The sequence below is a fragment of the Canis lupus genome, chromosome 29 (assembly GCF_011100685.1).
Source record: "Canis lupus familiaris isolate Mischka breed German Shepherd chromosome 29, alternate assembly UU_Cfam_GSD_1.0, whole genome shotgun sequence".
Classification (NCBI taxonomy): Eukaryota; Metazoa; Chordata; class Mammalia; order Carnivora; family Canidae; genus Canis; species Canis lupus.
In genome coordinates this window covers 41,960,834-41,986,479 of record NC_049250.1, presented here as the reverse complement: position 1 = coordinate 41,986,479, position 25,646 = coordinate 41,960,834, and the positions used below count along the sequence as shown (strand labels likewise).

General features: G+C 43.8%; 1 protein-coding gene across 5 annotated transcripts in view; it reads right to left on the bottom strand.

Moving 5' to 3' along the window:
• CPQ (carboxypeptidase Q) overlaps window positions 1-25,646 on the bottom strand; it is a 339,320-nt gene that overhangs the window by 143,620 nt on the left and 170,054 nt on the right. For all 5 annotated transcript variants that reach the window (XM_038579831.1, XM_038579832.1, XM_038579829.1 and 2 more), the window contains one exon: window positions 1,835-1,946. In XM_038579831.1, coding sequence (XP_038435759.1) covers window positions 1,835-1,946 — 112 coding nt within the window. The remainder of the gene's footprint in view (window positions 1-1,834; window positions 1,947-25,646) is intronic.

Genomic DNA, 25,646 nt, shown 5'->3' with positions numbered 1-25,646 from the left:
GTTTCCCAGATCTTCTCTGAAGGGATGTATGTTTGGGGCTTTTATTTGCTGGACAATTCACCTCTTTCAAACCTTCCCCAGTTCTAAAAACAGACCTTGAAATTACGTGTTTGTTGGCACCTATGTGAGCAGGTGCGTCTGTATGTTCCGACTCTATCCTAAGAGTCCTAAGAAGAGAGGATGCTCTTTAAGTCTCCGGGTATGCCCAGCTCTTACAAACTGCCTTCACACAGGATGCGTTCAGCTTGGGAGCGATGTTAAAAGTTTAGGTACCTTTCCAATTAGTTTGTTTTCTTTCCCCTCAAAATGGCCCTGTATCAGGTCTTTTAGTGATTTTTTTTTTTTTATTAGATCGTGTTAGCAGACCACTTTTATGCATTCCCCTACCACCACCCCCGACCTGCCAAAGGACATTTGGCAATGCCTGGAGACATTTTTGGTCGTTACAGCTCGAGGAGGATGGTGCTTATTGGCATCCGGTAGATAGAGGCCAGGGGTGCTGCTAAACATCCTGCGTGAGACAGGCCCCACAACACAGAATTACGTGGCCCCCAACGTCAGCAGCATCAAGGTTAAGAGACGCTGGCCTATTTAAAGGTAAAACAATGCACATTCATCTTTCTATCTCGCCACTTTTAAAACACAACTAAAACATAAATCAAAATGTGGGAAATATCAGAAAGGGAGACAGAACATGAGCGACTCCTAACTCTGGGAAACGAACAAGGGGTTGCAGAAAGGGAGGTGGGCGGGGGGAGGGGGCGACTGGGTGACGGGCACTGAGGGGGGCACTTGACGGGATGAGCACTGGGTGTTATGCTATATGTTGGCAAATAGAACTCCAATAAAAAATAAATTAATAAAAATAAACACAGGTATTTGAAAAAAAAAATGCTACACCAAAGATTTGCTGCAAGCAAGACCGTTTCAGCAATCTATTGTTAATCCGCCAATTATTTAAGGGGCTTATTTACGGGATTGGAAGGGTTCATTAAACACTAGAAGAAATGGATGCGTTTAAACATTTATGTTTAAGTCAGCAATGGAGAGTCTTCTCCAAAGAGGATGTTCTCGTGTTTACTCTGTCTGAGGCGGAGGCATCCCAGTTACGACAGAAAACATTCTGCTGACGAGGCATTTTACAGCCACCCCTGCCCTGACTCAGATGCGGGGCTCTTACTTCAGATTGTTTCATTATTTCTAACCTCACTCAAAATCGGACCAGCGCAGCGCACAGAGAGGAAATGCATGTTTTTGTTCACAGAGAGGGTCACCAAACGCTGCTTTCACCATCAGCTTTTTCTCTTTAGGCCTGTCCATCTTCCTCATGTCTAGGTTTCCCTGGAAGTTCCAATTCTGCAGCCTGGATTCCTTGTTGTGGCTCAAGGAATCATCCCTTCGGTTCTGTGCCCCTCTCCTTGACTTTTGCCCCTGAAAGACGGCTGCGTGAGGTTAGCTCAACAGCCTGACAGTGTCAAGATGAACAAGGAGAAGGAGGCAGGGGGAGCTGCTGACTTGTCTTTGCACTTGGTCATGGCTTTCTTACATGGTCTTAGCCGATGTGGTTCCGTTTGCTACAGTTTTGTTTGCTTGCTCCTTCTCCCTAGGGCTGATTACGTCTGAAGCTTTGGCTGTCTGGCGCACACTTGAATAAAATGTCTTTAAGGGGACAAAATTCTTCTTTTCTTGGAATCAACTGACAAAAAAACACAGACCTCAGGAGGGTCTTGGAACATATCACAGTAATTTATCTGTTTAGTATTTTCTGTGTTGAGTTAAACATGTCACTGCTAGAGATCCCCACACATTGGTTAACGACTTTCTAAATATTTACCAAGATCTTTAATAAGCGAGAGTGCTTCCCATGATATAAAGGCTCCACCGCCATCATCCATGGCACCCTGCCCAACGTCCCAGCTGTCCAGATGTCCGCTGACCAGAACAACCTAGAACAAATAATAAAAAGAGGAAAAAAATAAAACTAAGCAGAAATGCCATCAAAGAGGAAGCATTCACAGTCATTCCAAATACAGATATGAGGCTTTTGTATTTTCTTTTCGATCTTCACGTCTTAAAAGATCTGTGTCATTACCAGCAGAAAACCTGGTGGAAGGCATTACAGGAGGGGTGGCAGGCCCTCCAATAGCAATAAAAGTCCTCACCTTGTACTTCTCTTTATTGGTATAGCTTTGAATACTAAAGTAAAACCGTTTGTTACTGACCCAATGTTCGACAATTTTATTATATGGCTTAAAACATAAACGACATAAAATGGAGCTCAAAGCTTCAGCCATATTCTCAGCTGTCTCGCATTCTAGCAGACACATGTTGGATTGAGTTCAAATGGAAACATGCGAAGAATAATTAATTTTAAAAATGATTATGCTTTGTGTATTATAAATTATTCTGATGTTGAACAAATAAATATACTGGAGCCACTAACGAGAGTCTAATCAAAGAACTTCTTAAAAGTTCAATCTATATTAGTGTTAAGTAAGTCTACAGGTTATATTATACATTTTAAGTCACCATAGGTTTAATTTTTTTTCAAGAATCATTAGTAATTTTCCCCAGGAAAATGTAAAACATATTTCAACAAAACTTTATTTTGTGAAAGCATTTTAAAGGAGGCAAGTAGGGGATCCCTGGGTGGCGCAGCGGTTTGGCGCCTGCCTTTGGCCCAGGGCGCGATCCTGGAGACCCAGGATCGAATCCCACGTCAGGCTCCCTGGTGCATGGAGCCTGCTTCTCCCTCTGTCTATGTCTCTGCCTCTCTGTCTCTCTCTGTGACTATCATAAATAAACAAAAACTTAAAAAAAAAATTAAAGGAGGCAAGTAAAATGATGCCCAGTTAATGGGATATCCATACAGAAAAATTGTATCTTGACCTCTGTTGCATACAATCTACAATGTCAAATCAGCTGAATTACAAATCTAAATAAAGATGTCAGAGGAAAGTACAGAACAGCTTTGTCAACTTGGAGTAGGCAAAGATTTCTTAAACTGAACACAAAAAGCACAAAACATAGAAGAAAAAATAAATTGAACTTTCGAAAAATGAGGAATATCTATCTATTCATCAAAAGATTCCATTGCAGGAGCGAAAAGGCAACCCACAGAGGAGAAGATATTTATAATACATACACATAGCAAAGGAACTATACCCAGATTATATAAAGAATTATATATCAAATATATATATATCAATATATATCAAATAAATATATATATCAAATAAATAAATATATATTATATATAATAAATATATATATATATCAAATAAAGAGAAAGGCAACTGCTAAAAACATGCGCAAAACACTTGAACAGACAACTCACAAAAATAGATACACGAATACTAATAATCATACAAAAGGGTACTTGGCTTTGCTATCATCAAGGAAATGTAAAGTAATCCACATTCAATACACATCCACCAAAATAACTAGAATAAAAAAGGCAGAAAATGTTGAATACTGGTGAAGAGATGGAGCAACTAGAAGCCACCGCCGGTGCGGTGCCAGTGCTGACAGCCACTCCAGAAAACTGGCTTATCTACTAAATCTGAACGTGCACACACCTATGCCCCAACACCTCCACTCGTATATATTTCCAACAGGAGTGTACGTATATGTATATTTTCACCAAAAGAGATGTACTAGAATGTTCAGAGTATTCAGAAGGCCCCCCAAAGCCTTCGCAGAAGGAAACTATTTAAATGCCTGTTAACAGCAGAATGAGTAAGTTGCCTTGTATCGCTCGATGGAACACTACACAGCAGTACGAACGCACAAACGCAGCACGTGATCGATGGCGATGAATCTCATGAGCATCATGAAAAATGAAAGAAGCCAGACACAAACTAGTATATCATGTATAATTCCGCATATATAAAATATAAAAATTATCAAAATAGGAGAATGGTTCCCCAAGATGAGAAGGGTTGGTGACACGAGGCGGGGCCGAGGGAGGCTTGGTCACATACTGCTTGGTGAGCTGGGGACCAGGTGCTCAGTTTGTAAAGACGCTTACCTTGTTACACACTTGGGATCTGTGAGCGTTCTCTGAGGATATTACATAGGGACTGATGTCCATGCCCAGCCCGGAGCGAGCAAGCCAAAGTTGAACCAAGCTTCTTGATCAATGAAATAGAAATGCCCCCATGACTTCGGGGAAGCAGGATTTGGGTTCTGAAATACCAGGGTGACCCCTTGTGCTGCCTGCTTCCCTGGAGCTCCACTGACTCCGTCTACACACACACACACACACACACACACACACACGGCCTACATGACCTCACTGTAGTCACAAACAAGTACAACGCCTTGTAACTAACAGGGCTAACAAATGGCCACGTAATGAACCCAAATGGATTGTTTCTAAGGAAATAAAAAGAAAGAAGAAGAAGAAAGAAAAAAAAAAACATGTGGCAATAGCAGGAAATTCTGATTCAGAAACTGGTGTAATCCTGTGTGGGATGAACAAGCCACTTAGTCAATGTTCTCACCATCCTCAAAGCCATTTTCCCAGTGAAGTTAGAGTCCCAGTGAATTAAGAGCATCAAAATGTGTTTTGATGATGTTTTGTTTCCCAGTTAGCAGTAAGAGCAACTAACTCGAGGCAGCTATTATTTTATCCTTCAGAATAATTGAGGTTATTTTATCATCACGCATCTTTATGTTTTCTAAAACGCCTCCATTAGCCCACCCAGAATTATTACTTAAATAAATAATTAAAAGATGGGGGAAAGTGGTTTTGAACGATAGGAAACTAAACGATATCCCAGAACGTATGGCCTTTAGCACAGTGCTAGAGAAGAATGCTCACAAACCACTTACGTTATGAGAGCTGGTTTTAATATTTTTTTAATCAGAAAATGTACTGGGGGCCACCGTGGGATAGTAGTTACAATTGTGATACGATAACGAGGTCCCGGCAATTCGGGAGCACGTTCACTGACTTGAGTTCTCCCAAGCAGAAGGGCTCTCCCGGCCTGGGAGGATGGGAGCCCACAAGGCCTCCTCTGAGCGGCAGCCTCGCAGGGGACGCGGCCGGAGTCCCCGAGCCCTGGGTCGGGTCGGGCAGGAGCGGCCACCGCTTGCACTGCACCTGGGTATGATTTAGGAGAACAAGATAAGAACAGACTACCCGGAGACATAGAAAGCCCCAGCCCGTGAAGAAGAATCACCCGGTCAAAGAGGAAAACCCACAGGCCCTTCAGCACCTGTGCTGCGAGGCGGGGCTATGGGCCGTCGCGGCCTAGGGGACACCGCCTCTCTAGGCAGCCGTCCAGGGCCTGGGGCAGGAGGCACCACAGCCCCCGCCCTCCACCGTCCTTTCTACGACCGCGTCTTCCAAACGCAGGGAGGGAGGCACAGGGAAAGGGCCATGGGCCTGCAGCCTGACACAGCGGCCTGGCTGGGGTGGGGGGGTGGACGGCAAGGTCACCGGCTGAGGCCAACAGGCAGCCTGGCCATGCGCCCGGCCCCCCACGAGACAGCAGCCCCAAGGGCCCCCCGTCCTGGAGCGCTGCGTGGGGACCCGGCACGTCACAGCTGCTGACTCACCAGTGGGCACCTGCTCCTCCCAAAGGACATGGGGACACAGGGACACGGGGACACAGGGACACGGGGACACGGGGGCACCAGCCGGCCTCGCGCGAGCACAGACTTCGAGGACTCGCTAACACGAGATGCTAGAGAAGGATGTCACAGCTCCAGACTCACCGCGTGCGTCTCTTTGACAGCTTGTGCTGAGTTTCTGTCGTAGGTCGGACACAGAAATGGGGAAAATAACTACGCATCCTATCTTCACGGAGTGACCGTTCTGGTAGGGGAGATGGACAAGACACGACTATCACACCAGGGCCATTGTAAGTGCGATCGAGGAAAACAAGGCAAAGAAAGAAAGCAGAGAGTGGCGGTGGCCGCGGGGCGACAGTCAGTGGGATTCCTCAGCCTGTGCCCCCCTCGCAGTGAGAGAAATCGGGATAATCTACAAAATCATGGGATCCCTGGGTGGCTCAGCGGTTTGGCGCCTGCCTTTGGCCCAGGGCGCGATCCCGGAGACTCGGGATCGAATCCCACATCAGGCTCCCGGTGCATGGAGCCTGCTTCTCCCTCTGCCTGTGTCTCTGCCTCTCTCTCTCTCTCTCTCTCTGTGTGACTATCATGGATAATGAATAAAATTAAAAAAAAAATCTACAAAATCATAACTTCTTTAAGGCCCATCGGAGACCATAGATTGTGATTCAGCCAGAGGAGCCGAATTCCAGAGGCTGAGAGCTCATCCAGGAGAGATGGGCCACACAAATTGCTCAGCCTTTTGCGGTGATGGGAGGGAGAGGGGACCGTGACAATGGGCAGAGGTGACAGGCCCAGGCAGTCATGAAGATAACTAACATGTTAACAGGTTCTGAAAAGGTGACTGTGGGTTAACTTGAGAGCTCAGCACCTGTGGGAAGCTCCCAGGGAAGGTGCTAGCCACCCAACTTTCCAGATCCTTCTCATGGGCTTCCATCAGGTGCTCACAAGGAATGCTGGGAGCACAGGAGTGCACACGATGACCAGATGCTGCCGGGAGGCAGGCGCCAAATAGAAGCTGTTCTGGGCCCTGCTCTCCTGGAAGCAGAAGTCACCTGCCCCCTGGGGTCCTGCAGGGCAGAGGTCGGTGGCTAAGGAGAAGGGGCAGAAAATCACACCCCCCCCCCCCGCACTGACAGTAGGAAAGACGCATATGTCTCTGGGGAGGTCAGGAAAGCTGCTCAGGCCCATGGTCCCACCCTGTGTAAATGGACTTCTCCTCCCACAGGCCGGGGCGGTGGGGCAGGCTACTCACTCGCAGGCCCGAGCGGGGCTCCCACAGTGGGGGTGGGGGGCAGGCGGAGTGTTGAGAAAGCTCCCCTGCTGACCTCAGGCACACAGTCCCCCATGCCTGAGGGGCCAGGCGGGAGAACCAGGAAGCATCCTCCAGCAGCCCAGCCCCTACAGTCACTGAACACAGTAGCAGCACTCCAGGAGCAGGGGAGCACCAAAGGTGAGAGGAGAAGCAAGGAAATCCAGCCCAGGCTTAGCTATGAAAGACGGACTCAACCACCCTCCTCTGATTGGCTTGACAGAAGAGGCATCATCATTGTTGGACCCACATACCATTTGCCCCAGGCTCTCCTGTTCTCTTACATATGATATCCAGCATCCAATCAAAATTATGACATAGAAAATAAGCAAGAGGGACACGTGGGGGCTCAGTGGTTGGCACCTGCCTTTGGCTCAGGGCATGACCCTGAGGTCCTGGGATTGAGTCCCATATCGGGCTCCCTGCATGGAGCCTGCTTCTCCCTCTGCCTGTGTCTCTCATGAATAAATAAATAAAACCTTCTTAAAAAAAAAAAAGAAAGAAAAGCAAGAAACAAAATGATCCACTGTCAGGAAACACAGTATTCAATATGATACTATAGACCCAAATACAACCTGGATATTTAAAATATCAGACAGGGACTTTAAAATAATTATGATTAATTTGTGAAAAATCGAGTGGAAAAGATGGGGAATTTCATCAGAGGGATGGAAACTGTATTTAAAAAGTCAAATGGAAATGAAAAATATAATTATTTATAGGTGGATTACTCAAATGAAGTTAAGAATTAGAATTTATGTAAGAAAAAATATCTTCATGTCTTTAGGGGAGGGGGAAGAGTTCTTAAACAAGATATAAAAATGCAAAGCGTGAAGAAAAGATGCATAAAGTCAACTATAAAAAAATGAAGACTTTGGTTTATCAAGAGAAATCATAGAATGAGAGGAATTCCTACAAGTTGCAAGAAGATATTTATAACCCATATAACCAAAAAGTGGTTTATGTTCAAAATATATAAAGAATTCCTAATATTCAACCAGAAAAGATGAGCAACCCAATAGTCAAATGGAAAAAAGACATAAACAGGCATTTCACAGAAAGGAAACTATGAATGGACACTAAGCATTTGAAAAGATGAACACCCTCATTATTTGTCAAGGAAACGGAAATTAAATCCTCAATAAAGTGCCACTCTGTACCACCCTAGCTGGAAAAAAAAATTTTAAATCCAACAATATGAAGTCCTGGTAAGGATGCTGAGCAAAAGGAGTTCTCATCCACTGCAGGTAGGAGCAGAAAATTGTTAAAACTATTTAGAAAACTATTAATTATACTCTTCTAGTTGAGCATATGTGTGTCTCACAACCCAACAACTGCACTTTAGGTGTATATATTAGAGGAATTGCAGCACTTGAGTTCTCGGAGGTGTGGGTGAAAATGGTCATATTGACGCCATCACAAGGTCTCAAATTGGAACCAAGCCAAATGTCCATCAACAGTAGAATGGATAAAAATTGTAGCACAGTCCTATAATGAAATATAAAGTAGTAAAACTGACCTACAGCTACATCTATCAATGGAAGTGAATCTCAAAACGAAAATACGGAAACAAAGCAAAAACGAAAAGGGAAATCACAAAAGAAATGGAAGAGTATGATTCCATTCTGTAAATTTCAAAATTTGGCTGAACTAAAGAATATAATCTTCAGCAATGTGTACACAGACCGTAAAATCATGAAGAAAAGCAAAGTAATGGTAAACCAAAAATGAGGATAGTTTTCATCTATCAGATAAAAGATGGGAGTTGGGGCAGAGCGGAGGAGATGGTCAGAGAGGGGCGTATGCAGATGAGTCAAGGGGGTTTCGAAGGCACCGGCAATGTTCTTCCTCTGAAACGGAGGGGTGAGAACACGTGTAATCCTTTCATTACCCTTCTCTCCGCTGCACCCACATGTTGAAGTCTTTTGCAAGTGTGCCGTATGGAACACCAGCAAGAGTCATCCCAGATGGACCTCTGAAGGCATGGGGCTCGGAAGTTCTTGTAAGGGAGTTCAAAGGAACATTACAGGTCAGATATATCTCATCCTAATTCCATTGTTGCAAAAAAAAAAAAAAAAAAAAAAGGAAAATATCTATATTTTACAATCATAATCTTGATTCTAAAACCTGAAAAAGATCGAATCCCCCTTAAGACCAACTAGAGATCAAAGATAAATGTAAAAATCGTAAATACTTGTATTGAAAGCTATGATAACAATGGCTCAATGGTCTCCAAATGCCCACGGTAAATGGAAGTTAGGCATAAAGCAGATATGCTAAGGGACACTATGGGCTCATACTTATCTCCTTGGCATGCTTAGTTTTTAACATTCTGCATTTTAAATTGTGATTTCTCTATTTTCCTAAACCTGACCGAGTTCTTGTTGATTGATCTTTAATAAAGAAGATGCCCACTTAGCTTTGAAGTATGCTTCATTTTACAAAGGTCTTGCTCAATCAAAAACCAGAAGGACAATTACTCAGTGTTTCTGTGTTTTGATTTTGTGAAGTTTTGCTTTGCCTGCAGCTGCTTCATTCTCTGGGTCTCCTTTTATTTAGCATATCTTAAGAGGTAGCGGGAGGAGCATCAGGGTTGCAAAGTTCATGGCCTAGAGCATTTCCAGACACAGGAAATCCCCAATCCAATTTTCAACAACAAAAATCATTAGATAGTTGAAAAATATGACCTACAAAAAAAAGAAAAAGGTAGGAAAAAACTTCTCATTATTTGGCCTTAAAGAAGCAGCCAAGATGTGATCTAATAATGGGCTTCAGCCATGACAGGCCCATCTGTGGAGGGTATGAGCAGCAAAAGACGCAGCAAGGGAACCAGTTCTGGGCTGTGGCAGTGACCGTGACGGTCATACAAATGATCAAGAATTTTCTGATAGAAGGCTTTTATAGAACTCTAAAAAAGGGCTAACAGGGGGGAAAGCTATGGAAAATTTCATTCCTGGGAGGGTTTCTAAAATAAGACACATTCTTCCATGGAAAGCTAAATGAGAAGAGATAAAATCTTTCAAGGTTCCATCTAGTCCAATATTCCATGTCAGTTCTCAGGAATTCTTCTTCTATCGTAACCACTTTAAAGGGGGAAACTGTCCTTTGAAAAGTCTCCATAACCTCAATGGACTTTTCCCTGAGCATCTCCTAGAAACTTTGGCTGCCAAGATCTTCCCACAATTCAGGATCTAAACACAGGTGGGCAGGCACTTCTCGAGAAATCCATGTTTTTGTAACCCCCGTCAGATACAAAGCCTTGGCTTCCAGAGGACAGTTGCGGAGTGTATTGTGCTATTGCCCAACACGGACCAAAGGGACCGTGTTTGAACAAATACTGTCCTCCCCAGTGAGCAGCCTAGGTGGTCTACGGAATAAAGCTAGGCTTCTGACACGCAGGGTGGGTTCAGAGGCAACACAGCAAACATCTGAGCTCCTTTTGAATTAATTTATATTCAAGCTTTGTTTGGTGAAACTGTTGGCTGTTGATCGCGTGCAGGATACAGACTTCTTTCACAAGAAAATGAACCACCTCTTCAAATGCTCACCCCTCACCACAGCTACGCCTGAAAGGAGCTGTTTCCACTCCTTGAGGGCCCTCCTTACACGTGCAGGCAGCAGATCGGCTTCAGAAAGGAAAGACTGTGCCTGTACCTGGCTGAAGAGTCTGAGCACATTGCTCATACCTGAGGACAAGACAAGAGGGGCCTAATTCAACTGCGGCTCAAGAAAACAAGCCTTAGGTAGATTTATGACCGTGATGGCAGCACACTTGGAAGAAATGGCTGAAATTGGCTCAAGATTGACTTGTGGATCAGACACAGCAGAGAGCGTCTATGGAAGGAAATCATTCTGATTAAATGAAGCTAAGTGGGGTTCATCCAGAAGTCATGACCGGCTGCAACTGGAGATGATAATCTTTTAAGTGAAAGGACCATGTTCCTGAATCCCTGCTCCTTTGGCCTAAGCAACCCCAGGATATGTGGTCTCACTTGAGAGGATGGGAGCTGTCGAAGGTTGAGTGACGATACCGGGTTGGACAGGAAATGTCAAAGGATGCAAGGGAGATAGAGTCTAGGCAACTTCTCTCTCGGTAGTGATCACGTTTCCCGCGGTCAAATTCAACTATGGTACCGGGCACAGCTCTAACGTCTCTATTCTGATGGCCATTCACTTACCGCTGAGTTCTAGGCTTTTGTTAGACGTGGTGCATAGGGTTAGAAAATAAAAAACAGAAGCATTTGCTACTTTGGTGCTTTACATGTTTTCACTATTCAGTTGAGACAAGCTAATAGAGGTATCACCCGTCTATCACTATAGAAAGTGGGGTCCAAGGTGCTGCCTACCAAAAAAGGAAAGGGAGGGAGGGAGGGAGGGAGGGACGGACCCTAACCCTAACCCTAACCCTAACCCTAACCCTAACCCTAACCCTAACCCTAACCCTGACAGATGAGAAGGCAAAAAAGGCTTCTGCAAAGAAGCTTCGGCAAAGACAGAGGAAGAAAAGAGCACGTAAACCCAGGTCAAGATGTGAACCAAGGCTTACTCCTGGTTGCGGAGGCTCACGTGACCAAATTAGGAGAAATCACTGCATCACGTCCTGATGTCATCACGGGGGTTGCCAAGACTAGACAAATGGAGCGTGGGAAGGAGGCTCAGATAAGTACTAACCTGCCATGGTCGCCTGCGTATTCTAACAGTTGCCTAAATTATTTCTACCTCGAACATCCACGTTATTGTGTTGGCTCTTGCCTGCCAAGACCTGGACCAGGTAATGGGGGGTCAGAAGTCAACCATCCCACGTCCCAAGACTTCAGCAGTGGACTTTAGGGCAGCTGCACGTCCCTAAGGATGTAAACACTTGAAGGCAACTTTAGCTTTGACATATAAATTATAGCTTAAATAACAGTCAAGGGATGCCCGGGGGGCTCAGCAGTGGAGGGTCTGCCTTTAGCTCAGGGTGTGACCCCGGGGTCCCGGGATCAAGTTCCCTGCATGGAGCCTGCTTCTCCCTCTGCCTGTGTCTCTGCCTCTCTCTGTGTCTCTCAGGAATAAATACATAAAATCTAATCTTTAAAAGATAATAAGATAAAAGAGTCAAATAATGTCACAGATACCCTATTACTAATAGAGGACTTTTCAACGATCTTATTTTTAGCTTTAGGACAGGGTGTTGAGAAACCACGCTTACTTTGAAAGATTCCCTGTCTGTAGAGGCAGCAAGCTAACTGTTCAAACACAGTGCTTCTGGGTCTTTACTCTTCTCATCATATTTGAGTCACGTACCCTCAGCCAGATCATTTTAGTTAATAATCTCTGTGTTCAGACTCTAGGAACATGCCCAATTTCCACTGGTATACATGGTTTTAGGTGGGGGGGAAATACTGAACGTTTTATTTTCTTGTAAATACCTTTGTGCAAAAGAATACCTTTTTGCCCATTAACCCTGATGCAGTCTTATTTTTTATTGGAATTTTCATGTTCAGAAAAAAAAAAAAACAGAGTAGTTTTCTTAACTGGAAATGTTATGAGAGCCAGAGAAAAGTGTATGTTGTGTATGTTTACCCAAAAGGAAAAACTCTTCCTTTTCATTTAAAATATAATAGATTGAAAGTCAACTTCACTATTCACAGTCAAATAACACATGTATATGAAAAAGAGAAGTAATCATTTTCATCTCACAAGACTCGAAAGTCACTGAAGGCCAAAAAGTTCATTAACCTCATAATGTTTATGCACCATGAATCAAAACAAATAGTCTGAAAGTGATTTCTTCTTGGTCCAAACTAACTCGAAACGTGGTTATGCTCTGCACAGCATAGGAAATTATCCTTTGCCCTCTTAAAAGGGAACTTCAAGGATAAGGAGTAGAAGCAGCCTCATGTCAAAATGTTTGGTAACTGCAGACCTGGAGGACAGAGAGGGATAAAAATGGGCCCGAGGGACTCAGAGCTCACAAGGAACGACTATTAAAAAAACAAAACAAAGCAAACCCCGTAATGAGAATACAAGGTGATTTTCAGAGCATAACAGAGACCACAAAGGATAATGAACGCTATAGCATTTTCTCTCCAAAACACAATTAATTGAAATGAAAGAACATCATGATAAAAGAATTCTCAATGCATATTGTGACATTATTGTTGCACTGCAGACTTAGATTTTTTTAATGTCAACACTTATAAGGTTACCCGTGTTCTCCTAAATATTTTGACTTGTCATGAGATTATATTCTCATCAATTACATGTTGGTTGTAGCCATGTGCTTGGAATAATTAATCATATATCTTGGGAAAGGAAAGAAGGAAAGGAAAGGAGAAAGAAAGGGGGAGGGAGGGAGGAAAGGGGACTCTTTCCCCTTAATTGTGCATTTTCTAAAGAAGCAAAAATACTAATAAAAACAAACGTTTACTAACTTAACTTCTATTTTATCAGCACAAACAGTATATTTTAACAGACTATAAAACTAGAGCAAGATTAAAAGAAATACAAAGTATGGTTCTCATCAAATTATACTCGTTATAAGTATTAGGACTTGTTTACATTAAGTCAGCCCTGGTCCAATCGCACACAATATTTCCTTCAATACCTTAGAGACATACTCCCCAATTTTAAGATGATAAAACTATAGGATGAATCATCAATATGTTGGACCAAATAAGCGAGGCTCTGAAATACCATCTTGAAGCAGAAATGATAACTTCTAGCCAACAAGATAATTCAGCGGGGATAAATATGAACGTGTACACTGCACTGCGAGATGGTGGGCCGATGGCCGCTCAACTGGGAATAATCAGAAAACTCAGGTGGTCTAAGCATAGTGAGTGAACAGTGTGTCTCAGCTATGGAAATTATTAATAAAATTGTAGAATCTGTTGACAGAAATATGAATTCTTATTGTGTGAAGTAAGAGTCCCACTTTAATTAATCAAATACTTTTTTCTTCCCTTTTTCTTTTTCTTTCTTTCTTTCTTTTTTTTTTTTTTTTGTCACCGAGATACCTACAGAGACCTTCCAGAAAACAGCCTGTGGTTGGAGAGGCGCTGTCAGGATTTTACAGTGTCTGGAAATAGCATTGTTTGAAGAGCAACTGCATGTTACCCTGGAAAAGAGAGGACTTCTAGGGGCTGGACACTTCATCTGTAGGAGAAGTGAACTTGCTCAGAAGGCATAACCAGGCCAGCAGGCAGAGGGTATGCAGATAGATTTCAGCTCAGTAGAAGAATAAATCTAAGCCGTTCAACAAGGGAACAGGAGTCTGCAGCGGAGTAAGCTCTGCAGTGCTCAAGCAGAAGGAACATCTGTCAGGCAAAGAACGGATACCTGACCCGAGGTGGGAGTGAGCCAGACACACGATGTCCAAAAGCACCATTAGCTCTCACGATCCTCAAGGACAAATGGGCTTATCTTGGCCACTATTCAGTGAGAATTGTTAATGACTTCTTGTGATACCAGTATTTTTTCTCCTATAAACTTCTATTACAATGTTTTTCCTTCAATTGACACCAGAATAAAATTTTAAACTTGTATTACTAGTTAATATTTATCATTATACTAAAAAGAACTTTCTGTGACTTAAAATTTGCCTTCTCGAATTGGGCCCGTGCTGCATCAACTGCCACTGGAGCCTAGGGGCATACTGTGGGAGGCGTAATAATTACAATCACCGTCAGTATCAACCTTTAGGGGTGGACTCCACAGCTTGCAGTTTCCTTGGGTAATCCATGATGGATTGTCATGTCTTCATCTGTGTAAATGTTCTCAAAGTTATCTTTATTTTTTGTATCTATGGGTGGAAAATTCAGTGAGTTCATCATCCCCGTACGTACTTCCCTTTATCTGCCCTAAGAGTACCTTCTCCAGTACATAATAGATAGAAATCATGACTTTGTAGACATTTCTAACAATTTTTTTCTTTGTAGAGTGAAGACGGCGACACCCATTATAATTGTCTCATCATGCCATTTTGATGGTTTTTTTTGAACGCTCCCCAATTCCATTGGATTTTGGAGCTGTAACAATCCAACTAAGGATATGTACATAGGTAACATGACTTTTTTTGTGTGCTACATAGAAACTATAACAGCCTTTCTTTTTTTTTTAATTTTTATTTATTTATGATAGAGAGAGAGAGAGAGAGAAAGAGAGGCAGAGACATAGGCAGAGGGAGAAGCAGGCTCCATGCACTGGGATCCCGACGTGGGATTCGATCCCGGGTCTCCAGGATCACGCCCTGGGCCAAAGGCAGGCGCTAAACCGCTGCGCCACCCAGGGATCCCTATAACAGCCTTTCTGATATTTCCCAGAATTTGCTTATTTTCCTTAATTGCATAGAAAAACAAAAGCTAGGAAACCTACGATGATTCCGGATTCCTTTTCAGCCTCCTACACTAGAATGACCTTAGGAAATTATGGCCAATGGTTTGTTTTTACACAGAGGAGTGATCTGCCCAACTGGCAGGGCCCAAAAACAGAACTCAGGGCTTCCCACTCAGAGCTAAGGGTCATTTCCATTCTATCCCTCCACCTGCTTCATAAAAAAACAATGCAGAAACGACTTTTGATTGCTTTTCTCTGATGTATTACCTTTTACTTGACCATGCTGAAAATGAATCTGCTACTTTTTGCCCACACATAGTCTAAAGAGTTTTTTCAATAATTTATCTCTATGAGCTTGACACGGGCAAGTTATTTAACCTCTCTAAGCCGTGTTTCTCTATCTGTAAGGTGGGAATATTTAACACAAACCCGACTTTAAAATGTGTTGTGAGAATGAAATGAGATGATGTGATACCTTCATCACTGTCATAGTCACTGGGCACAAAGCGTGCACAAAGCGTGGACTCCTTCCACGATGGCCATTGTGGTAGCGGTTACACCATGATAACTTTAAGATAACCTCAAACACTGCAAACGGTTCTCTCTAGGAAAGACTCATTTGGGGGGTTGGAGAGTATAGTAGACTGTACACACTGCTTTAGCAGGCACAGGTTTAGGGGACTATGGGCCGCTAGCTCGAGTTAAAGGGAGCATCAATCACAAGCACATGTTATTTAGAAATATGACAAATATTCTAAAAATGTTGTTTGGTGAGTCTAATTTAAAACAGCATGAACTTACCCTATTTGAAAACATTTGTACACCACGAAATAGCTAAGTTACATTTTCATTTCAATAATAGGTTGCAAAGGGAAAAAAAGTTACAGCTCAAGCAATCACAAAACACACAGCTTTCCCTAAATAACTCTGCAGTTACTAGGTAACCAGGTAGTGCCGGTGAAAATGAATTCAGGTATTTGAACTAACGCTTCCCATGCGCCTGAGGTGAGTTTTGTCCAGGCAACGGCTAATCTAATGAATGATCCCACTGTCAATTGCTTTTCTAGAGCTGGCAAGACTGGTCACAAAGGCTCTCTCCATAGGAGGACCTGGAACAAAGGGAGAGAGTCCAGAACAGAGTCTCAGACAACACATCAAAGTCTGGCATGTTTCATGTAAAAATGAGAAGCTTAAGCCAGGAAGAAAAAAAAAAAGCATATCCTGACATCACATTAGAACATAATCTCTGTGGAGAAGTTATGAAGATCGTCAGGAATAGGGAGTGGATGATAAAGGGCAGATATCAATTTTATGCTGTTGTAGACAAATTTAAGTGTAGCATTGTTTAAAGATCAAGGGAAAAAGTAAATGGCCTGTCAAACAGTGCTGTTTCATCTCTTTCAAGTCTACACTCTTAACAATTGATGAATTTTAAGTCCCTCTTTTCCTTCCGGAAACCTCAATAAGGTAGGGCATGTTTCAATCTTGTCTTTGCCCTCTTCTTGCAAGAGTAGTTAACAATCACGGGCTTTAGAGGCAGACAGGCCAGGATTTGAAGTCTACTTCTCCCACTTACGAGGAACTTTCAGCAAGCTGCTTGGGTTCTCCGGGCTTCCATTTCCATGCGTCTAAAAATGGACAGTTAACAACTGCCAATAGTGTTGATATTGGCAATAACAACAGTTGCAAGGAAAGGACGTAATGCATTGCCTGGCACCCAATGAATGCTCAGTCTATCTAGTTTCCTAATCCATCTTAGCATTTATTTATATGCTTTATTGTCATCAGAAAACCCAATTTATATGGTATCATTCTTAGAAAAAGTGGCTCTCTTGGTTGGTAATTCACCAAAGAATCCAGTCCCTGGTGGCAGTAGGCTGGGAAGAGGAGATAGGTGCAGAAAAGCCTCCAATACCTACTCGTGCACTTCTACTGGGGAGAAGGAAGGAACATGCCTCCCATCCTCACGCCTCAGCTGAGAAATATCATAATCTCTCCTAATGGCAGAGATCTTTTTATTTCCTTCACACATATTTCTCACAAGACTTGAAATTCAATAATCAATAAATCAACTTGGATTTGTTTCTGTTTAATAATAAAATTCAGAATCAAGCTAGTTCAGTCCCTTAAAAAAAAAATATTAGTTTTTGTGATCAATGCACAATTAAAACAAATTTCTACTTAATTGCTTTGACCTTTACAATTCTAATCACATAAACCCATTAAAGAAGTTTACTCTCAACTACTGTATAATGTAACTCCCTTTCTCTCAGTGAGGAGTGTAAACAATGAGTACATTAAAGAAAGATTAACTTTTAATGCATGTTTCGAAGGTCAGAACTATACAGAGCTATGGACAAAAAATTAGAACCGGAAATAAGTAAAGCTTAAAAGTTAATTATGGGACTTGTGATCAACAGGGTACAGCAAATTCACACTTTCATGCACCTGGTCTGTTCAAACATGTGGCAATTAGAGATGAGTTATAAAAAGTGAAAAACTAAAAGTCTGTAGTTTGACTTCTAGAAAACAGATAAACATCTCTGTGGACTAGAAATGGATTAGAATCACAAGGCAGTGAGTGGGTCTAAAGTCCCCCTGACTTTAGATCTAGGAGCCAGCACTGACTTCTGGGCATTCTGTTCCTATAGGCAGAGAACCTAAAATTGCTTCACTGGAGATAGGGGGACCTACGCCAAGTTAACTGTGTGAAAGCAAGCAAGAGGGGTTGGGCTTGTGGGAGAAAGCTGAAAACAAACAGAAAAAACATGCCAAAAGGTATAGCTTTAGAAAAAGTCTGAGCCTATGGAGGAGATACCGACAAAGACATGATCAGAACCAGGCATTGAATCAAGCCACCCACTGGCTTTGTAACAGAATATGTGATCCTCGTTATCACCATTGGCAAGAGTGGCTGATACAACATAATAAAACCTGGTTCTGGACTGGCAGCGTTGCAGGCCAGGTGAAAGCAATCACAAAACCTCCAGAGAGAGAACAGTGAGCCCAAAGGGAAGGAACACAATACAAACAATAATACAGATTGAATTTTAAACCATCCTACTCAAAGTGAGTCAGCAAACCCAAATTCCAAAACATATGAAGTACCGTGCTAAAAATGTCACCGAAATCAACAATAAAAATGCCATTCTATATTAAATTAATTTTATGGAAAAACTATATAACAATTTTTTTAAATTATGCTTAGGGTGATCAAAGGACTAATTTTCTAGGGAAAAACAATTACCAAAACTGACTCAAGAAGAAATAAGAAAGCCTGAAAATCTCAATAAACACTAAGAAATTCAATCAGGAATCAGAAAGTAGTCTCTACACACACACACACACACACACACACACACACACACATCTCCAGACTCAAGAGATTTTACAGGTAAATTTTACTCAATATGAAGGAATAGAAAATCTTCAAACTAAGCCAACTCATTTATCAAGGTATTATCTTGGGACCAAAACAAGACAAGGGTAGCACAATAAAGTAAATTACAGACCAATCTTATTAATGAATGCAAGGCAAAATGATTAAACAAATTATTAAACATGGTGCAAAACTTCCTCCACTCTCAACAGATAAAATCAGAAAACAGACAATAAAGGTAAAAAATGGGCTTATGATTTCAATCTACAGAATGCATTATCATAAGGTGAATTTGTCATTCTTGAAAAAGCAAACATAAAAACAAACCATATCCAGTGTTCGGCCCAAAATGTGAAATATAAGTTAGCGATTCTCTACGAGAAAATAAAACCCACAACCACCCTGGTTATACATATGGAGGCTTCTGTGGATTTGTCCATGCAGGCACGGCATTTGGAATGATCAATTCCAGCTTGTTCCCTACAGATTAAACAATAACGTTGAGCAGAAAATGAGCACACAGATTCATTTACTCCTGCTTCACTACCCGTGGCTGTAAAGCTTAATGGCACTGCACCCTAGCACCATAATTTATTTATTTTTACTTTATATATTCACATTATCGCACTATCAGTGAAATAGTCAACAACCTGAAAACCAAAATAAAGGCAATAAAACAGAAATACAGGACTGTCTTCCATTTTGCCTTCTGTATCCAACAGGCCTTGAAGCAATAAGCACCTGCCCTGCCCACGGGCTTCTCCTTAGGAAAATAGCCTCAGGAATTCTTTCTGCACAGTTTTGTTATGGCTCGTGCCATGTATGTCAAAAGAAATGAGCTCTGCTTCCATGGTTACAAATAATTATTTAAAAAATCAGCTCTAAAGTCAAACTAATATAGATAATCAGACATGAGAGCAGCTCACCTTTGACCTGGCTTGGCTCCAAAACCAACTCTAAAAGGGTGAGTTGCACTGGATGGCAAGAAGTTAGGGACCTACAGAGAAGGGGACAGGGGAGTGTTGAGGAGGAGGAAAATTTTGCTCTACCATTCAAGGTTCTTCTGGCTGGTCTAAGAATTGCCTTGTATAAGATGGATTAAGAGGGGAAAAAAAGCACAATTACATATAGTCGGGGGATCCATATAAACATGAAAGGTTCCAAAGACAGCAGGCAAAATCAGGTATAAATGTTTTTCTGAACTAAGGAGAAGGGGGTAGGGGTCTGGGACTTCAAAGGGAAGGAAAGCTATTCACAGGAAGATAAAAAAGTGAGTGCTTGGTAAACAAATGTCTGCTGGGCCACTTGAAAAAATGAGACGTAAGGAGGAATTTGAACAAACAGACTGCTAAATTTCTCCCTGTCTATGACCCCCGGTTCCTGTTATAATACAGTTGTTTACGGTGATAGCTCGTTTCATGGAGCAGGTCCTCCGAATCCTTTTAGGTAGTTAGGGAGAGTGTCTCCCTGTGTCTTTTGGGCCTTGATTGTTTTCAGCTCAAAATAACCTGTATGCTCTGGTGGCACACCTTGGGGTGATTTGTTCTTAATCCCTACAGGAGGGAGGGGTTTTCTGTACCTCTTAGAACTCATCTTCATTCTCCTTTAAGCCTATTCTATGATGTAGTCTTAAAAGAATAGGGAATATTACTATACAGCTAAAAAGCAAATCATGTACCTGCCATCCTCATGTCCTTGTACACTTGCAGTAGGTCACCATACCCCGCCCAGTCTGTGTTCTGCGACTGTCTATCTATCCATCCTTAGACAAATATATTTGGCAAGCGCTATACCAGCATATATATTCTAGAGAAACCTGTTAAACCTTATTTACATGGTGTTTCCCATGCCTTCAGCAAGCATTTGTCAACCCGCTATGTGTGAGATGCCGCACCATGGATGTGCTGGGAATAGAGCAAGAAGTTTGACGAAGTCTTTGTTCTTCTGAACTTACATTCGAGGTGGAAGACAGGCGATGACCACGTAAACAAAGAGAACTCCAGACAGTGACATACACTGGGAGAAAATAAAATCCAGCCACGTGTCAGAGAGTGGTAAGGGGCTCAGTGGCCAGCAAAAGGCGTCTCCAAGAAAGGAAGGTTTGTGCTGGAACCTGAATGGTAAGAGCTGGCCAGGTGAAGACGCGGGAGACAGAACCCCGGCCAAGGGGAAGAGCTGCCACAAGACCCCCGGTCAGCAAGAGTGGGCGCTTAAGCCTTCCTTCACAATAACCTGAGCGCATTAAGCAGAGAACAATCAGGAAACTGCACTTAGGAAATAACCTAGGGGGCCAGAAATATTGGTTTGATTTGAATGTAGGAATGACGACGGCAGGCTGATGTGGGAAACCAAAGAAATTACCAAATGCTCATAAACAGATCCATCTGGAAATGATGATAATAATTCCCTTTCAAGTAGTAAAATGCAACACATTATATCTAGAAGTCCCCGGAAATATTTAATGTAGTAAACTAAAATGTGAATTTTTCTAGAATGACTTTTCTGATCGTGGAGAGTCATCGAACAATTTTGCTTTGGAAACGAAAGTCATGCAAATATATAATTGCCATAGAAGTCCTGTGGAAGGGAACCTGAAGGTAAGGATCTTTTTTTGTTTTCTGTTTTTTGAAAAAATAATCTACATACCAGGAAAAATTGGGGAAGAGAACACCGATGATGGGATCCAATGGAAAAGGAAGGAGTTGGATAACCAGGCCAAATAGGCAAAGATAAACCTTTTCACAATTGGAAAACTATGAGCAGGGGAGGTCGCCCCGAGGGGACCCCAGGGTAGCAGCAGGCTGCTCAGCGCGCCCCCAGGCCTCGTAGTGAGGAAGGGCGCAGCCGCGGGCCGCTGCAAGCCACCGAGACCACAAATCAGTGTCGCGAAGTGAGGAGCTGAGAGCAAATTTAGGAGAAAAGGAAAGCAAACTAACAACGCAGAGACCCTTCTCAAGCAGAGGACAGTTGGGAGCACGGAGAAACCAGCTAAGGAAGAATCGACACGGAGCAGCAGGACACGATGGGGACAAGCAGACAAGTTAACGAGGACGGCTGTGTCTCAGGTTTTAGTAAGAAATGGAATGTGGTACGATTACAACCAAGTATCTTCCAGAAATCTATTGTAAGTTCCTTCGATTCCAAATCTTAAAAGAGGTGCTAAATTGGATAGAAGCGCAAAAAATAACCACGCTGCTGGGTACCCTTTCATCTTGAGAAAACAAACAAACAAACATGCTCAATCAAATCATTCATGGAACGCACTGTTCTGCTTAAACCGATTTTTCTGATTAGATAGTTTCTATTTTTTAGATAAACTTGTCAATCTTTCTTAAAGGTCTCAGCCAACATCAGCGGAACAGAGAGTCCTGAAGCGGATCTATGTACGGTGTGTGTACGAAGTAATTAGGTGTATCATATTTTCAAAAACATGCTTTGCAACACCGACAAAGTGCATCATGAAACGTCCCCAACAACAGAAATTTAAAATGAGATAAATCCAAGTTTTGTGTTTCTTCCCAACATCCTCATGGATCTCCCCATGCCCACTTTGGAGACCTCTGGGCTCCACCACCAGCCCCCGCCCCAAAATGACCCCTGAGCTGCAACCAGGACCTCCAGGAGGGAGGAGCGCATCCCCAACCCCTGGTCCTTGGAGGACTCAGCACCTGCCCCTTCTCCCTTCCCTGGGGGCGGAGGCTGGTGGGAGGCGGCGGCTCCTCCACTGCTTGCCCCATCCAGTTCGCAACCTCTCCACGGGGGACAGGACAGCACGCCCTGCTGCATGAAGGGAGTCCCGCGGCCTAAGTCTACCTCTGAGAGCGGAGGAGAACCTTCTCTACCCTCCAGGAAATGCAAGCCTTTCAAAGGGGGAATTTGAGGTATTTCCCCGCTACCCATGCCACTGGAAGGATTTTCAAAGTTGAAGAGTAAATATGTGAACACTGTAACCTTTCAGTACAACGGTGTAAAAAGAGTATGCTGGCAAGCTGCTCAAATATTCTAAAACAATGAGCAGCTTGACATTTTTCAAACAAATATTTTAAAACTCAGGTCCACATGTGCACTGGAAATTAATGCCATTTGTTCAACAATAATAGACTTGATTCATATCTGCTCTCGTGTGTTGGATTATGTTTGCTGATTTCATTAAACCTTCAAAAGGTTACAGCTGGTTGACATATGAAAACCTCCACACCTCTAAAAGAAGGAATTGTGCACTGGTCCTTTTTAAACAAAACCACTCCTGAGAAAGACGCGGTAAAGCAGAGCACTCTGTTCCTCACCATCGCCGACTGTGTATTTAAATGTTTATTATCCATGGATTACAGGCAGGGGAGCAGGAACAGATGGTCAAGGACAAACGTGGGCCTGAGAACGTGGGACATGGCACTGGGGACTCGGAGGGCCTGGAGACCCGGGCTCCTAACCTATAGGGTCGTGGGATGCAGAACGGGGCGTAGACATTAATGGGACCACGTCTGCACTCTCAGCAGGTTGGGCCAAGGGACACTTTGACCATAGACAGCACTCTAGAGGTCAGTACTTAGCAATATCAAGTGTCTTTCTTGTTTTTTTTTTTTTTTAAGATTTTATTTATTTATTCATGAGAGACAGAGAGAGAGAGAGAGGCAGAGACCCAGGCAGAGGGAGAAGCAGGCTCCATGCAGGGAGCCCGACGCCGGACTCGATCCCGGGACCCCGGGGTCACGCCTTGGGTCAAAGGCGGCGCTAAACCGCTGAGCCACCCGGGACTGCCCGATTTTCTATCTTTTCTAAAACACTAAACACTAAAAATAAAAAATAAAAATAAAAATAAAAATAAAAAAATTAATTAATTAATTAAAAAAAGGGCTTCAAAAGGAATTTTAGTAGGATTCCCTCTAAGGGCCATGTAACTCCAGAGCAACTGAAGCCATCCTTTATAGGCTTTACCGAGCTGCTTGAATCGCAGAAACCCTCGTGACCACGGCAGAAACATATTATGATCAACGTGTCAAATCAGGACTTCCGTAATCATGACAGTAATTTCTGCAATAAGATCTTTAACAGTTACTAATGTACGAAACCTTCCACCCTAAAAGGTCTGGTGACACAAATAACTATTACACTGTCAAGTCCTGAGTGACAAGGGAAGTCCCGGAATTAACCCCAATGTGCATTAAAGGCTGCAGCGACTGTGCCTTGATAACATTTCTGGAAGACGTTAAAAAAAAAAGAAAAAAAGTCACGCTTCTTACAAACGGTCACGTTGTGCCCCCGTGACGCCCTTCATGTGCTCGTTTCCTGTGTCTTTTGAAAAAGCAGCTTTCTTCAGATTCCTCATTTCTCCAGTGGTTTCGTTTTAACTTCTATAAACCAAGAAGGCAGGACCCCTGTGTTCCAGGACCGCAAGCTACTCAGTCTCCCCAGGTGCTTAATGCAGATTACTGGGACCCGAGCTGAGATTGGGACTCGGGAGGTCCGGAATGGGACCCAGGATCAGTACGTGTAGACGTGGCATGGTAGACACCTGCGTTTCAAGAACCACTCCCTGCCTCTCTCTCTTAAGATTTCATTTATTAAAATAAATATTAATAATAATAATAATAATAAATATTTAATATATAATAATAAATTAATATTTATTAAAATAAATGAAATCTTTAAAAAAAGAGAGATAAAATAAAAAACAAAAATAAATAAAAAACCAAGAATGATTAAATTTGCTCCATAGGCCTGAGCCCAGGACGTGCCGATGCTCCATGTGTGTGCAAAGGTGTGAAATGGCATTCACCCTCCCCCCCCGGCCGGGGGGTGCACAGGAGAGTAGTAGCAACTTCCACCGCAGTGGTTTTGGAATCACGGTTCGCAGTGACGCTGTGACATCCCAGCAGGGAGAGGAAGATACCACCTGGGGCAGGAGTGACCTGGCAAATCCTGGGGTCCCGCAGCAGGCGGCCGGGGAGCCTGCGGCCCAGCGCCCTCCAGGCCCGTGTCCGGCCACCTCGTCGCTGCCACCAGCAGCAGCCACATGGTTGGGCGGCTCCCGGGGGGCTTCCCGCTGGCGGGGGCTGCGGGACGGAGGCCGCACAGACCAGGGGAGCAGTGGGGAGCCCAGCCAGTCCCGCGGGGTCGGGCAGGCAAACAGGCCGCACCAGAGGCGCAGAGACCTGGCGGAGAGGGTGCAAGGCCGGGGCGGCCACCCCAGCAGCTGGCCCGGGGCCTGCGGCCCACACCTACAACAGGTAGGCGCCCACCTCGGGGCCACCCGCATCTTGGGCCACCCGCACCTCAGGCCACCCGCATGTGCAACCACGCGAGTCCTCGGCTCCTCTAGGTCAGGGAAGCCCTGGGTGGTGGTGGGTCCCTCCCCGCGTGGAAGCAGAGGGAATGGGCTGGCCCGGCACAGGGGCGAAGGCCAGTTCCCCCGACGGACGCACAGGCCTTGCAGGAATGCAGGGGAGGTGTTTGAGGTGAACTGAATGGATAGAATGTTCTATGGACCCCGACGGGATGGACCCCAGAGTTTACGGTGGTCCTATGAAGAAAGCTAACCACAAATACGAGGAGGACACACTGGGGGGACTCAACAGCTTGTACTCATCCTGACCTGCAAGGAGTGAACTGAAAGCCCTTCAGTTTCATCCACCCATCCATCCACCCATCCACCCACCCACCCATCCACCCATCCACCCACCCACCCATCCACCCATCCATCCATCCATCCATCCATCCATCCATCCATCCATCCACCTACCCATCCATCCATCCATCCATCCATCCATCCATCCATCCATCCACCTACCCATCCATCCATCCATCCACCCATCCATCTATCCATCCATCCATCCATCCACCCATCCACCCACCCACCCATCCACCCATCCATCCATCCACCCATCCATCCATCCATCCATCCACCCATCCATCCATCCATCCAGCACGTACCTGGTAAAGCCCCCCCTGGACTGAGGCTGTTTCCTCCCCGCGTCCCAGAGCTGCCTGCCCAGTCCTCCCCATCCCACTTGCAGGCAACACGCTAATCCTCCTTTGGCCTCCCCACGGGATTTTCAG